General features: G+C 42.0%; 1 protein-coding gene across 1 annotated transcript; it reads left to right on the top strand.

Moving 5' to 3' along the window:
• The first annotated feature begins 398 nt into the window (after window positions 1–398).
• ccdc78 (coiled-coil domain containing 78) lies at window positions 399–10,022 on the top strand. The gene is given in 14 exon segments (XM_034193493.1): window positions 399–470; window positions 630–761; window positions 2,543–2,629; window positions 2,732–3,088; window positions 4,477–4,527; window positions 4,621–4,729; window positions 4,946–5,007; window positions 7,225–7,350; window positions 7,441–7,637; window positions 7,722–7,899; window positions 9,439–9,482; window positions 9,566–9,647; window positions 9,734–9,834; window positions 9,926–10,022. Coding segments are annotated over 14 exon segments (1,695 nt in total).
• Window positions 10,023–15,613: the final 5,591 nt, after the last annotated feature.

The raw sequence follows: 15,613 nt of genomic DNA, 5'->3' as shown, positions 1-15,613 counted from the left end.
TAAGGCATTCACTAGATGGCGCTGTTATCATTTATATTATTTGCAGTACCAACCAGATCACTAATAAATTACTCCTTTATAAATGTAATATCATACAAAATACCACATACAGACTGCGTTTTTGCTAAATTGATAAATATAACTTTTTAAAAATATATTATTAATATTTACAGTATTCTGGTATGAATTTCATTATGTCTGGCTACCAAACTGTTTTCCCTGTTGTGTACTTCTGCAGGGTATCATGGTCAATCTGCCCGACCTTTAAAATGTGCTGGTTGGTAAAGTCTGGATAATTCCTGTACAGGCACAGTTTCAGGTTTTACTTTGTGTTGTTGTGAACCATAGCAACGCAGTGTTGGTGGATACAGTGTGTTACTTTAAAGAACCACAAGAAGATGGACACACAGGACAAGAAGAACCTTTCAGCCGACCTTCAGGAGCAAGTTGAAGCTCTGACATTAGAAAACGTAAGTTATCTTCATCTTGTCAACCCTGTGACATGATTTCTGAAAAGAATCATTCTTTTTATAAAAGCTACAGTAGAATGATCTTCAGCTTTTTCAGCAATGTACCACTGCCACGGTTTGATTACGGTAAAGTGTTTTCTTGTTTATCTTGCTTTTTAGCGTCAGCTCTGTGACAGAAACGAAAACCTTCTCACCAAAGTCGGCTACCTGGAGAGCAGACTAGGCTGCCTGGTCACTTCCAGCACGGATCTGACCTGCAGGCTGATGCAGAGTGAAGAGGAACGACTGAAGGTGAGCCACATGACATATAACAAACCTGTTTACACTCAGGTCCGTAAGTAATTCCACAGTGACAATTTTTGTAATTTTGCTTCAATGCACAATCAGAATGAAGTTGAAATTAAATAATCCTCACTTTTATAGCTAGTTTTCTTTAGACCAGTCGGGATTTATGACAGTCATTTAGATAAAAAATGGTAATAATGGTGCAATGCTGTATTGTAAAAGTGTCAAGAGTCAGCAATTCTTAAAAGCTGAGTGACCGTGCGAGAAGGAAGGCTTTGAGGGAACTGTGACAGAGTTATAATCTTTTGTTGCTGTGGTCATGGTAGACTGAAACAACGAAGGCTTTTTTATATAAGGAAACCTATCAAATCTAGGCTTGTATCCCCCATGTGCCTTTTGGTAAACAAACTCAAATTTTACATCTTTGTGCCATTCCACCATAAAGCAGCAGACAAAAGTTGTGCTGCAGTAGTGACATATCTTTGTGGCTCTGAACACCAAACTCCTCACTAACTGGGCCAGTGCTCAACTGGGCCAACCAAAGGGGAATTCCTCTAAGAATAAGAATAACATCAACTTTATTTAACCTGAAGGACATTAAAGAGTACCAAAACAGTGACAATAAACCATGAACCATGTTTTTTTAAGACATTTGCACAAGATGTTTGACAATACTGCACATAACTCTGAGTAACTGAATAACTCTGTTCATTATGTATTCATCCTGCAGAGGGGGGAGGAATTGTACAGTCTGACTGCCACAGGTAGGAAAGATCTCCTGTGGTGTTCTGTGGTGCACCTCAGTGGTCTCACTCTGTGGCTGAAGGTGCGCTGATAGGATGTCACTGTGGCATACAGGGTGTGGGAGGTGCTGTCCCGGATGCTGAGCAGTTTCCTCGACATCCTCCTCCTCCATCTGACACCTCCATCAACCCCCAGGACAGAGCCAGCTCTCCTGATGAGAGCTGGCTCCTCCTCTAGCTAATGCTCATGGGAACATATTTCAACTTCGAAAGTGTTCGACACCCACCACAGCTGCAAAGATGTCACTCTGTTACAATTGGTGTTGTTGCCAGAATGTCGCAGTTGACATATGCATACAGTCACAGTTACAGGCAAAGGTTCTTAATGTGTAAAGGTACCTGTGACCTCGGGATGAGGTCAAAAATGGTGGGGAGATGTAGCTCCAGAGTGAATATGTTCCTACTAGCTTGGCGAGCAGGAGGTTCCACTTTCGCTGACCTAATAGAGCATTGGTTTCCACAGCAAGAAGTCTGGTGTTCATATCCCACTGGAGCCACAACAGTAATATCACTTGATTACATACAGTTTTGTCAATCATATCCACAGAACCCTAAAACTCCTTCAGAGTTGTCTGAGAGACTTGGGGACTTCCCTCACTAGTCTCCTTCTTGTTGCACACTTAGTGTGCATTTCTTAATGATTGGTATAAAAGAAATGTTCACACATCCATCACTTGACCTGTCTAAAAACAGCTGGCTGTAAAGTGATCATTTGTAGCAACAGTAATCCTTATACTGAGTTTGTCCAATTACTTATAGCCTCTGAACATGGAGGGACTGGGTATATGAATAACTGTAATTTCTAAATGCTTAATGTGATATTTTGTTTGTTGTTTGTTTGTTGAATTGTTGTATTGTACACCCTTGAATTAAAGCTGAAAGTTGACACTACAAGAACATCTTGATTGTTTAATTTGAACTCTATCGTTGTGGTGTTCAGAGGTAAAATAACAAACGGTCGCTGTCCAATTACTCATGTTTCAGATATCCAAGGAGCTGCTGGAAGTCAAACTTGAGGTTAACAAAATGAGGGAGCAGTTTGAAGAAGAGGCGTTTGAGCTGAAAAACGAGGTTAGATTTTGACAGCAGGCACTGATTACAAAGTATTAAAAAAAAAAACACCCTAGAAGATCCTGATCCTGGTCTTTCTTTGCTGAACCCTGCCCTGCTTAGTTATTGATCCAAGACGGCGTGAAAACACATCTTGAGATGGAGCGACAGAGGTTATGCAGAGAACTGAAATCTACTGCAGTGCGTCTGGAAGTGGGCGAGAAGAGTGGCCAGACCCTGACTGAGGAGTACGCCGCCATGAAAAAGAACTATATGGCTTTGGCTGAGGCTCATGACAGAGAGCTGGCCCAGAGTGAGGAGCTGAGTGCTGAGTTACTGAGATTGGCTCAGGCCCAGGACGCCCTCCGCAAGGAGCTGGAAGAGCAGCAGCACAGTGCAAAAGCTTCCACCAAGGGCCTCCACGGGGAGCTGGACCGGGTCCGAGCTTTGGTCAGCCGCTTGTCTCATGACAGAGTGAGGGTGAGACATGGTGCCGCTGTCACGATTCTGATCACTAGTCAAGTTTCCTGTCATGAATTACAGTTAGACATTGTTAATGATAGTAATTGTAGGCAGATTTCACAGACGGAAAGTTAACTGAAATACTGCTTTTGAAAAAAGAAGCACAGACCATGTTGGTTCCACATACAGTAAGCCTTCTGCAGAGTGGGGTCTGGGTGTTCAGTTGTCCTGGATCAAGACTAGCCTCCGGGTTTTCAATGAGTTCCTGAGCTTGTCCCTCAAACATGTATTTGCAGTGACGTTCATGCCTCTAGATCCTTTACCTTTGAGATCAAGAGACACCTGGTTAAGAGCTTAGGGATTCTTGATGTCACTGGACAGAGGTGTTTGGCAACACCAATATCTTTGTAAAAGAACGCAGGTACAAGTCTTTAGAGTCCTGGTGCTTCCTGTATTGTGTAGTTGTGAGACCTGGGCCTGGTTTCATAAAGCAGTCTAGTGTAGTGGACTAAACTCACTTAGTCAACTCATCTTTTGACATTAGTCGTTGCAAAAAGAAGCTTAGTTAGCTAAAGTTTTGCATTACCCAACTAAGGTTTTTAGCCTGGTAGGGTTTTAGCCTGGTACAGAGGAGGCTAATCTTATTTTAATCAACAAAACTTCAGTGTCTTACCTCAAAAAAGGTGGCTATCATGTACCAGCACTTGATGGAGGAGGAAGGAAGGAGAGCCTTGCAGCAGGAGCGGGTGTTCCTGGACTGGAATGGCACAAATCCATTGGAGATGTTTATGGACGCTGAGGTCGGGAGAGCTTCTCTGCTGCAGCGGACTCAGCCATATTTGTAGCAGATGGACCAATCCGGAAGTAAACATTTCTTGGCAACGTTACTTGCGAGGCCGCTATGACCATGAAAGTCGTCGACTAGCGTAAAATGGCTAATCTATAAGTTTAGCCGTCGATGTGCAACGGAGATTAGATGGCTAATGTTGGGTGACTAACCTTCGTCGACTAAGTAAGTTTAGTAGACTAAAAGATTAGACTGGTTTATGGAACCAGGCCTTGGATGCTAACCGGTGAGCTGAGCCAACAACTCGATATCTTTGGTACAACATCTCTTCAGAGGATCTTTGAGTTTGCGTCAACCAAACGGTTACTTAGGGAAATTGCAATGAGAACTATCACTTACTTTTTGAGGGACCAGCTAAGACATTTTGGCTGTGTGATGGATTTGTCTGCATGATCCAGCGCTCAGGTGCCTCTGTGAAGGCCAAGGGGGCGGCCACGTTTATAGCTATCCAAGACCAAAGGTGGTTCCATGGTGTCTCCGATGTAGCGGTGCACAGCACAAGTGCATGCTGTCAGTTTGGATCTGAAATGTTATTTGTAATTTATCTTTCCCTTTCCAGCCTGAAGATCTGGCAGCGTTGGACAAAGATCAAAAATCTATGGAGAAAAGTGTGAGTGTTGCACTTTTTGGAGCAGTGACTTCACATGTATTTTAATGACTTATTTCTTTACTGGCTCCTTCTCATCTGCATGTGCTCACATAGCTGCTTGGAAACCAAGTTGAAATGAGAGACATGCTGGAGAAAATGAAGAACAGCTACGAGGAGCAGCAAAGGAAACTGGAGGAGAAAGTGTGAGTCGCAGTGAACGGCAGTTCTACTCCCATTTCCAGTCATCAGACAGCCAAATATATCTCCGGATGTGCGTCCTTGTGTTGGTCTACTCTGTGGTTTCCTCTGATTTTGTGAGCTGTGGTCTTATTTGCCGTGTGTGATGTGGTCTCTTTACTTCCTCCTGTGATGTGGCAATCTGTGGTTTTTGGTCATTGCTTCTCTTGTGGTTGGGTCATCGGTATGTCTATAGCTGAAGATCAGCAGGAGAACAAGAGAGCGATCCATATCACCCAGCAGAAACTCTCCCAACAGAGCGCGGTGAGCATGAACAGTCCCAGCTGCACGTCATATTTAAACGTTTGTTTGTTCCACTGCTCCACCAATGTGCTCGGGCCAATTTCCACCAAACCCGCTGTATGCGAGTCAGTGGTTGACCCCAGTATTGGCCTTCACAAAACTGACAAGATTTAGTTTCAGCTGAAAGCCAAGCATTATAACATTGGTTTATTTTTTAAACATATTGCAAAATTACGGCTCATTTTAATGAAAACATATTTACGTGGGGGGATTCCATAACCAATACTTTATTTTCCTTTTAACGCCGTCTTTGGGAGTGTGTATGCATGACATTTTTAAATTACATGACTTCACATGATATGTGCATTCTAACATCCGTATGATGTGTTGTAAATTACTTAAGATGTGTTATCTGGTTTCAAAACCAGTGTTTTCAGATTTAGAAGTGTTTATTTCTCGCTAAAATATTATAAAATATATGAGAAACATATTGGATTTTTACAGAAACAAGATGTCTCTGAGCATTTTCTGCCATCTTGGATGATTTTATTTGACATACCAGCCAGCTGATGTCACCCTACCTCTCTGCTCTGATTGGCTGTCGCCGTGTGCTTTCCAGCATCCCTCGTACAAATCAGGGGAAGCCTCCACGAGAGCCATGACTTCGCTATGGTCGCTATCATAGACTGTATGTTTTACTGCCATAAGTAGTTCAAGGCCGTCTGTTCATTTGAATCTTTTCCCTTCAGGGGAATTATTTATTAATCTTTCCAGACAATTCAGATTTTGGTCACATTGCAATGTCATATTATGAATCCACTATTTAAAGGCTATTAAATTATAACTGTGCCAAAGAAAATTGTTTTTGTGACTTAAGTCTTAAAAAACCCAAAGGCCATACACTTTTTAAGGGATTTATTTTTGGTAAAAGTCAAGGTCAAAACTGCGATTTTCACTTTGTGCAACCAGACTTGGTGCACACATGGAGGCCAGTTCTGGAATTGCCCAGGTGAGGCCAAATTTGCAAGCGGTCAATCTGTGGTGGTCAAAGATTAAAATGTTTAATTTTCACTCCATTTTGCACTAGAGCTGCAATGATTAATTTATTATTAATCCACTATTGGTTCATTATTTTGAGTCATTTTTTTTAAATCCATCATTTAACCAGTTAATTATTTTCTCGATTAATCAACTTTGAAGATAATTATTTGTTGCAGCACTACTGAACTTACTTATGCCAGTGGGTTCTGGAATTACCCAGCTGAGGTCACATTTGATAAAGATCAATCATTGGAGCCAAGGTCATGACTGCCTCTTTGACTCCTCCAAGGTCGTTTTGTCGATTCCTACCAAACCTGGTATGTCAGTGATGGTTGAGCCTGAAATTGTGCAAAGGTCAAGAAATTTCATTTTCAGTTGGATTTACACATAATGTGGCACAGAATTGCCTTAGTAAGGTCAGCCAGAGGTCAATCATTTGGGTGAAGGTCCAGGTAATTGGGGTCAAATGTGAGAGTGCTATAGGTCTTACTGGCTCCCTGCCTACGGATATTATTGCCGTATTTTCCGGAGTGTAGGTCACTTTTTTTTTTTTTTTTTTTACTAGTCGAGAGGTCGTGTGACTTATGCTGCGTTCAGAACCCTTGGAAGCCCGGAAAGACCAGGCATAAGAAATCCCTCCTTCCAGAAAAAGTGCGTTCATGAGATTACCTCTGAGACAAATATGGATCACCTACATAGTCTATCACAGCAAACCTAGGCTAACGTTATCTTTATGAGCTAAATGAAATAGTTAAAGAAATTTTTGCTGATGTATGGTGCTGCTAGCTTAACTAATTGTACATAGAATTTGAATATATTACATATAGCAAGTAATGTTTTGTTAAAATTTTACACATGCATTTCCTACATTAGTAACATTGTTGCCTAACTGGACGCTACCGCGGCTGCCGTGGCTGTGACGTCAACTCGGATACCTCGGGTGTCTCAATATCCTTGCGAGTTTCCGAGTGTAAATTCCAGCCCGACAGAGAATTCAAGGCATTTTTCCCAAGATAGACATCAAAATCTCCGGCCTTCCGGGGGTTTTGAACGTCATTATCCTCTGGAAAATATGGTACCTTCTCTCTAAAATACAGCAGATTCAGTAACGGTTTTGCAACTTCTGAATTAAAGGTTCCCCTTTTAATGGCAGTTTACCAGTTCGATCATTTGGTTGAATGTCTGCTTCCCACTCAGGAGCTGATGTGCTCTGAAAACCAAGTCCGAGAGGTGGAAGAAGCGAACTCAAAGCTGCAGTTCCACATCAAACACCTGAATGAGCAATTTCGTGTGAGGCTGGTGTGCTATCTACAGGATATAGCTGTGAGTACAACAGCATAAAATCACGTCTTTAAGTGAAGGTTTGAAAGATTTTCTGCAGTGTGTCATGTATCTGTATGCACATTCACTCAGGAGTACATTGATGCACATGTGGAAAGTAGAGCCCACTCAGAGGGGAACACGATGAGGACATTTGTGGACAGAATGCTGCAGGATGTCCATTCGTCCTACAGGGTCAGGGAGGAACAGCTGGCCTCTGACGTTCACTGGTATAAAAAGAGGCTCCGGAGGATCACCAAAACCTATCACGCCCTCCTCACTGCGTACAGGTGAGAGGTAGAACATGCTCCAGTTGTCGTGGTGAGGACAGTTGTTTTAAGAAAAATGTAGGAGACTTTGTTTTGTGATAATAGGATTCAGAGGGAGCAGATTTTGGCCAAACCAGATTGTGGTCTTAACCCTGGACCACCTGAAGGTAACTTTTGCCCAGATTCTGCTGAGTTGGCAGGTGAAACTGAGAAGGAGCACCAACATCTCCACCAGGAAAAGACAAAGCTGGAGGCACTGGAGCTGCAGGTGACCCTAGAGCAGGTAGAGAAGAAATATTTCCGCCTTGAAAGGGATCAGTCTGCTTTTGTTTTGTCTGGTGAATGCTTGTATTTGGTCTATGGGGGTGTCTTTTTTGTTTACACTTCCTTTTTAAAGCCAAAGAGCATTTGTTTTGTGTGTATTGAACTGGAAAACTGTGTATCCTTCACCAACAAAAGACTCTGCTGCTGCTGAGGTGTTCCACAGATCAGGTAACAGCATTGATGGATGGAACGATTTGTCGAGCTGTACCAGTTTTTACATCTTTCAAGTTGAGCTCGTGAAAATTCAGTTCAGGTCCTTGCGTTTGTGTTTGAAATTCACTACTTTTTTGTCTGACAAAAAAGAACATTTACATTTTTTTTCAAATTTTTTATTTAATGATCCCTCCATTTCTTTTATATATATATGTATATATGTATATATGTATGTATATATGTATGTATATATATATGTATATATGTATGTATATATATGTATATATGTATGTATATATGTATGTATGTATGTATGTATGTATATATATATGTATATATGTATGTATATATGTATGTATGTATATATGTATGTATATATGTATGTATGTATGTATGTATGTATATATGTATGTATGTATATATGTATGTATGTATGTATGTATGTATATATGTATATATGTATGTATGTATGTATGTATATATGTATATATATATATGTCTTAATTCCCCATATTGTCCACTGCAAAAACTGATATCTAAGAAAGTAAAAAAGACTTGTTTAAAGAAAATTGGACTTATTTTTTGTCTAAATAGAAAAATTATCTTGTCGAGCATTTTTTTTTTACATAAGAAAAAATGTCTTATTTTGGGTTTGCTAGTTTTGAGAATTCTAACCAAGCAAATTTTTCTTACCCCATAGGCAGATTTTTTTTGCTTAATACAAAACAATTTGGCTAGATTTAGGATTATTTGACTTATTTTGAGAGGGGCAGTTTTTGCAGTTTCCTATCCTGGTGATCCGGATCCAGATTGGCGGACGAGTTTTCAATGCACTTCAGGTAGTTTCCTGACTAGGAGTACGAAAAAAATCACTGTTCCTCTCCACTCAATAAGTCCCGCCCACTTTCAAATTCTCAAATCCCTAGATCAGTCATTCCTAAATTTAAGAACACCGGAACCCAGCATGTAATTGGAAAATCTTTTTGGGACCCACCCAAACCATTAATCACAATTTTGATGAAAAAAGAATCAGAATTTAAACCCCATTGCTTTGTTTTAATACAACGTATTGCATTTTTAAAAATTATCATATGCTTTGGTACTTTTGAACTTCATTACAAAATTGTAAATGATTGACTTTGTTTTAAAAAAAAATCTTTATTTTTGATCACTTCTCATGGCCAACTCACAATACCTTCGTGCCCCACCCTTTGGGAATCACTACTCAATATAATGTCCCATGCAAAATTTTGATTGATTTGATAATAAGCTGTTCTACCTCACATTCCATTAAATTCTATTAGTTTCCCTCTGAAATGTGCACTTTCCTATTTTTCTGTTACAGGTGGATGTTCTCAAAATTCTCCTTCAGACTAGTAGCCTTCACGAGTGAGTGTCAGTCTAATCATAAATAACTCTTAAATCTGGTAAAACTGTGTCACAGGAAGTCAAGAATTATGTCACTTTGTCAGGCCGGTGCAGCTGGGTGAAACATATGGGGAATCCTGGGTGGACGTAAGGAAACAGCTGAAGGAGCTCACAGACTCCACTCTGGTACCCGCTGCCTGTCAGCACTTCAGTGTTTACTGGAAAATCTTCTGTCATGGATTTGAACTGCTAATTCCTTCCCGCTCTCACAGGAAAACTATGAGAAAGAGCGAGCGCATCTCATCACTCGAGCCGCCGTTGCTGAGGCACAAGTGGCGGAGTTCCAGGACTATGTTGTCAACCACCTGGGCAGGTCAGGAAATTGCACGTTAAGTAAAGTATCCCACTAGTTCCAACCCCCACCCCCTATTTTTTTTTTTTTTTAGCTTGAACAATGTCTGCAGGTATAAGCGCAACATCATGCATCTCCGCAGACCACACGGGATAGAAGAGGTGTCACCAGGACGTTCCCAAAGCGCTGAAGCCATTCTACCCTTATAACTCAACAAATCAGAAGTGAGTTTTTTTTAAGTGTCAGAATTCACTAGGTGGTGCTGTTTGTGTTCTTAGTTTTTTATCTGATTCCACCCAAAAGAAATACAGCATTGAGGGAAAAAAATGTCTGGAATGTTTGTAAAGCTTATGTCAATTTCACAAGCCTGGGAGAAGAAAGCACAGCAACAATGAGGGAGGTCACCCTAGTGAGAATAATGTCATTATGTGTTACCCAGACACGTACGCGCAGCCGTGAATGCCGTGCTGAGAACTGTGGCACAAACAGTAGTGTGAAAGGGCATCACTTCCCTTTGAATCCCTTTAACAGGGAACGCAGACGAGACCTGCTTTTTTTTTTCTTTTTCTTTCTTTTTTCTTCTTTCTTTTAGCCTGTTTACCGGATGTGTTTCCCAGCCAAGACAAAATTTAAAATGCAACATAGACCATCTAGCAAACCTTGGGCTTTGATGGGCTGTACATTTTCATCATTTGCAACAAGATGTCGCCGTAAATAAAAACAAATAAACGGAAAGCTCCTTTGCTACACGTGTTGGCCAAGTTGTTAGTGCACTAGCTTAAAAAAAAACAAAAAAAAAAACAAGGTTTCCGGGACCACCCGGACTCATTCTCCCTATGTGTAAGTTGCGTTAGGAAGGGCATCCAACGTAAAACTTGTGCAATGGTTTCACCTGTTCTATAAATCTTTCTAGACCAGGGGTGCTCAAGTTCGGTCCTCGAGAGCTATCTTCCTGATAGTCTTAGTTGTCTCCCTGTTCCAACACACCTGAATCCAATGAAAGGCTCATTAAAAGCCTGCTAACGAGTCTTTCATTGGATTCAGGTGTGTTGGAGCAGGGAGACAACTAAGAGTATCAGGAAGGTATAGCTCTTGAGGACCGAACTTGAGCACCCCTGTTCTAGACCATGCAAGAAGGAAACTAGTGAGGGAAGCCATCAAGACACCTATGACCACTGTTTTGTTATAGGCTTATATGGTTGTGATTGTAGAATTGTAGATTGTAGAAACTGTGCATAGTGCAACTTTTGTCAGTTGGGTGACAAGTCACAGCTTCTTGGTGGAGTGGCACAAAGAAGGATTTTCATACAAGAACAGTCTGGATTTGAGTCTCCCATGTGCCTTCTTGCAGATTTCACAGCTTCAGTTAACACCCGGGAATGACTCATAATGAAACTCATTCTAAAGGTCGTCCAGAACCTTTAAGATCATAAGTTTATTGGTGATCATCGGGACACATGCCAACTCTATTGTTTGTGGATGAGTTTTGGATTAATGGCTTCGTCCTTGGAAGAGGCACAAAGTACAAGCCTCTGACCCAGAGAAACAGGGTACCTTGATCCACCGCAGGTGATAGAATAAAAGAGTCTGGCAGTCATTTACCAGAGCAGCCAAACAGTTATTAACAAAGGAGCACAAACAGCACAAAGGCAAAAACAAACAAACAAAAAGGCTGTTGTGAAAGTGTAGGAACACGGACCCACAACAGGGGGCGCAATGAACGGACAATGGAGGAAGGTGAATAACAAGGTTTACTATTGTGAAACGAGCACAATGAATACAACAATCACAATTTGGGGTCGAATCCGCTGGTGTCGTGTGGGCAGGCTCGAAGGTAGGAGACGTCCGTCTCAGTCGAACCGAAACCACCCAGATCTCCTCTGCCACCGAACCCTGGAAATACTGGAACCGCCAAGTCCCGAATTCCCAGGTGGCCACTGCCTCCGCTCGTCGGATCCGGTACTGCTGGCGGGAGAGAGCAACAACACAGGTGTGGATGCGACAGCACCCAGTAACGGAGAGGGGAGAAGCCGCCTCCACCTCTAGTCACAATATGGCAGGCAGGTGAGTACTTATCCAAGCAATTTAGCTTACAGTAATCAGCTGTCCTGAAAAGGTTTAACAAGTCTTTTAGCTAGTTAGTCAGAATATAAATGCAGAGAACGTTACCTCAGTCTAAAGGCGATATCTCGGCACTGAGGTGGAGACGCCGTCCTCCTGATATACCTCTGTGCTGAGTGGAACAGCTGTGTCCAGTGATGGGTGACAGCTGTCACCCAGGCTGCTCCCATAAGGCGGCAGCGCCCTCTGGTGCCTGGAGCCCGCACTCCAGGCAGGGCGCCCTCTGGTGGTGGTGGGCCAGCAGTACCTCCTCTTCAGCGGCCCACACAACAAAGGCTCGATAAAAGGGAATGTGAGATGTGAGAACGAGCAGCGAAAAAGCCAAACACAGGTGCTGTCACGCCAGAAGAGTTGTTCTAGATGTGTGTATGTGCGGTGTATGTATATTGATGAGACTCGACAGACTCCATGTTCCATGAAAAAGGCGCACGACATGACACGGAGTCAGAAGACCTTTTTTATTATGGTACATAAATATTAATGATTTATTGAGTTAAAGATGCCACAGATTAATGCAAAATGTAATATACATACCAAGTGGTGGGCACAGCTAACTGATAAGTTGGCTTCGATAGCCACTAATCTGCTAACTGAAAAGTTAACTTTATGATGCTAAACCAAAAAACTCCTATAAAAAATGAGTGGAAGTTACAGGAAACTGCTAACTTTTAATATTGACTCGGCACACTGTTGCCAACTGATAAACCAGTTTCGAGTTTTAGCTTCACAGAGGCTTCTGAGTAAATTTAACGCGAAGTGATCACAAACCCAAAACAATGAGCCAGCACTTGTTTTTAGACGCCCTGTCGGTTGCTGCAAAGATGTCTCACTTACCTTTCACGGTGGCAGTGTAGATCAAACGCAAGGTGCTTTCACTTATGGTTTCATTTATGAACAGACTAATTCCAGACAGTTTATTAACACATTAACAGCAACTCTGTCATTTTTACAAAGTGAAAATATCACACTTTTAAAGTAATGCGTTAATTCTGACGAGCGTTAAACCGACACAAGCGCCAGAAGTGATTGTGGGAAATTAGCTGTCTCATCACACACATGCACCCCCCCAGTCGAAACCCATACAACACTGCCATCTACTGGATGGGAGTGTGAAAAGCAGCCAACATACTGAGTCACACTTCACATACAGAATTTTCAGTTTTGCAAATGCCTTTTTTTTTGTTTTTCAATTGAAAAAATGACACATCTATTTGTAAAAACCAACACACAAGTTACAAATGGGAAATGTGTGTTTGTGGATCACAACACGTGTGCAAATCAAGGACTATTTGTAGATCACCCTCTGTGCATTTGCAAGTATTAATGAGACAGTGCCTTTTCAATTAAAAAAAAAGTAAAGGTTTTCATGTACACTCTGTCTTTTAAAACAGACACACTGTTGATCATAATGCATTGCAGCAATGCATTATTGGAGTTTGGGGTTTGTTTATTTTTTATTATAATTATTGTAGTACATGTTATTTTAGGAGTGTTGTTAGTGTTATAGATTTGTTGTGTTTTTATAGTTCAAGGAATGTAGTTAGTTTGGTGAAGAGTTATGTTGTGACCATGAGTGAAAACGAGGACTCTACCTGGTGCTGGCCGCCCATCTGAACTGAGGGATTGGGGGAAAAGGCACATAGCAGCCCACCTGGAGTTTACCTGAAGGACTCTCAGACCATGAGAAGCAAAATTCTCTGGTCTGATGAGACAAAGATTGAACTCTTTGCTGTGAATACCAGGCATCATGTTTGGAGGAAACCAGGCACCATCCCTACAGTGAAGCATGGTGATGGCAGCATCATGCTGTGGGGATATTTTTCATCAGCAGGAACTGGGAGACGAGTCAGGATTGAGGGAAAGATGAAAGCAGCAATGTACAGAGACATCCTGGATGAAAACCTGCTCCAGAGCGCTCTTGACCTCAGACTGGGGCAACAGTTCATCTTTCAGCAGGACGATGCCCCTAAGCACACAGCCAAGATATCAAAGGAGTGGCTTCAGGACAACTCTGTGAATGTCCTTGAGTGGCCCAACCAGAGCCCAGACCTGAATCCAAATGAACATCTCTGGAGAGATCTGAAAATGGCTGTACACCGACACTTCCCATCCAACCTGATGGAGCTTGAGAGGTGCTGCAAAGAGGAATGGGTAAAACTGCCCACAGATAGGTGCACCAAGCTTGTGGCATCATATTCAAGAAGACTTTGCATAACCAAAGAATTTCTGCACAAACTGTCAGAAACCGTCTCAGGGAAGCTCATCTGCATGCTCGTCGTCCTCATCGGGGTCCCGACCTGACTCCAGTTCATCGTCGTAACCCACTTGAGTGGGCAAATGCTCACATTTGCTGGTGTTTGGCACGTTGGAGAGGTGTTCTCTTCACGGAGGAATCCCGGATCACACTGTTCAGGGCAGATGGCAGACAGCGTGTGTGGCGTCATGTGGGTGAGCGGTTTTCTGACGTCAGTGTTGTGGATCCAGTGGCCCATGGTGGCGGTGGGGTTATGGTATGGGCAGGCGTCTGTTATGGACGAAGAACACAGGTGCATTTTATTGATGGCATTTTGAATGCACAGAGACACCGTGATGAGATCCTGAGGCCCATTATTGTGATCCTGAGGCCCATTGTTGTGCCATACATCCAAGAACATCACCTCATGTTGCAGCAGGATAATGCTCACATGTCACCCATTGAGCATGTTTGGGATGCTCTGGACCGGCGTATACGACAGCGTGTACCAGTTCCTGCCAATATCCAGCAACTTCGCACAGCCATTGAAGAGGAGTGGACCAACATTCCACAGGCCACAATTGACAACCTGATCAACTCTGTGCGAAGGAGATGTGTTGCACTGCATGAGGCAAATGGTGGTCACACCAGATACTGACTGGTATCCCCCCCAATAAAACAAAACTGCACCTTTCAGAGTGGCCTTTTATTGTGAGCAGTCTAAGGCACACCTGTGCACTAATCATGGTGTCTAATCAGCATCTTGATATGGCACACCTGTGAGTTGGGATGGATTATCTCAGCAAAGGAGAAGTGCTCACTATCACAGATTTAGACTGGTTTGTGAACAATATTTGAGGGAAATGGTGATATTGTGTATGTGGAAAAAGTTTTAGATCTTTGAGTTAATCTCATACAAAATGGGAGCAAAACCAAAAGTGTTGCGTTTCTATTTTTGTTGAGTGTATGTATGTGTGATTTCTTAGTTTTTTATTTTTAATAAATTTGCAAAAAAAAAAAAAATGTTGTCATTTGGGGTGCTGTGAGTAGAATTTTGTTGGGAAAAAAACTAATTGACTCCATTTTGGAATAAGGCTGTAACATAAAATGTGGAAAAAGTGAAGTGCTGTGAATACTTTCTGGATGTACTGTATTTGTACTGTAGTAAGTAAAGTGTGAAATAAAGAAAAGGACATTAGGCTTGTTACATGTACTCTAACTTCTCTTTGCAGCAGTGTTTCCCAGTCCTGATCCTCAGGACCCAAAGTAGTTCACACCAGATATGTTTCATTATGTTTGTTCTTTATAATATGTTCATTATGATGTCTCTCTTATGTGCAGTTAGAGCAAGAAGAAAAAGAAAATGTGCAGTACTTTGGGTCCTGAGGGCCAGGATTGGTGAATACAGCTTGACAGTTCAGTTGATGGTTTCTGACGTGGATCTGG

This window comes from Thalassophryne amazonica, chromosome 18 (assembly GCF_902500255.1).
Source record: "Thalassophryne amazonica chromosome 18, fThaAma1.1, whole genome shotgun sequence".
Classification (NCBI taxonomy): Eukaryota; Metazoa; Chordata; class Actinopteri; order Batrachoidiformes; family Batrachoididae; genus Thalassophryne; species Thalassophryne amazonica.
This window is presented reverse-complemented; position numbering and strand designations above follow the sequence as displayed.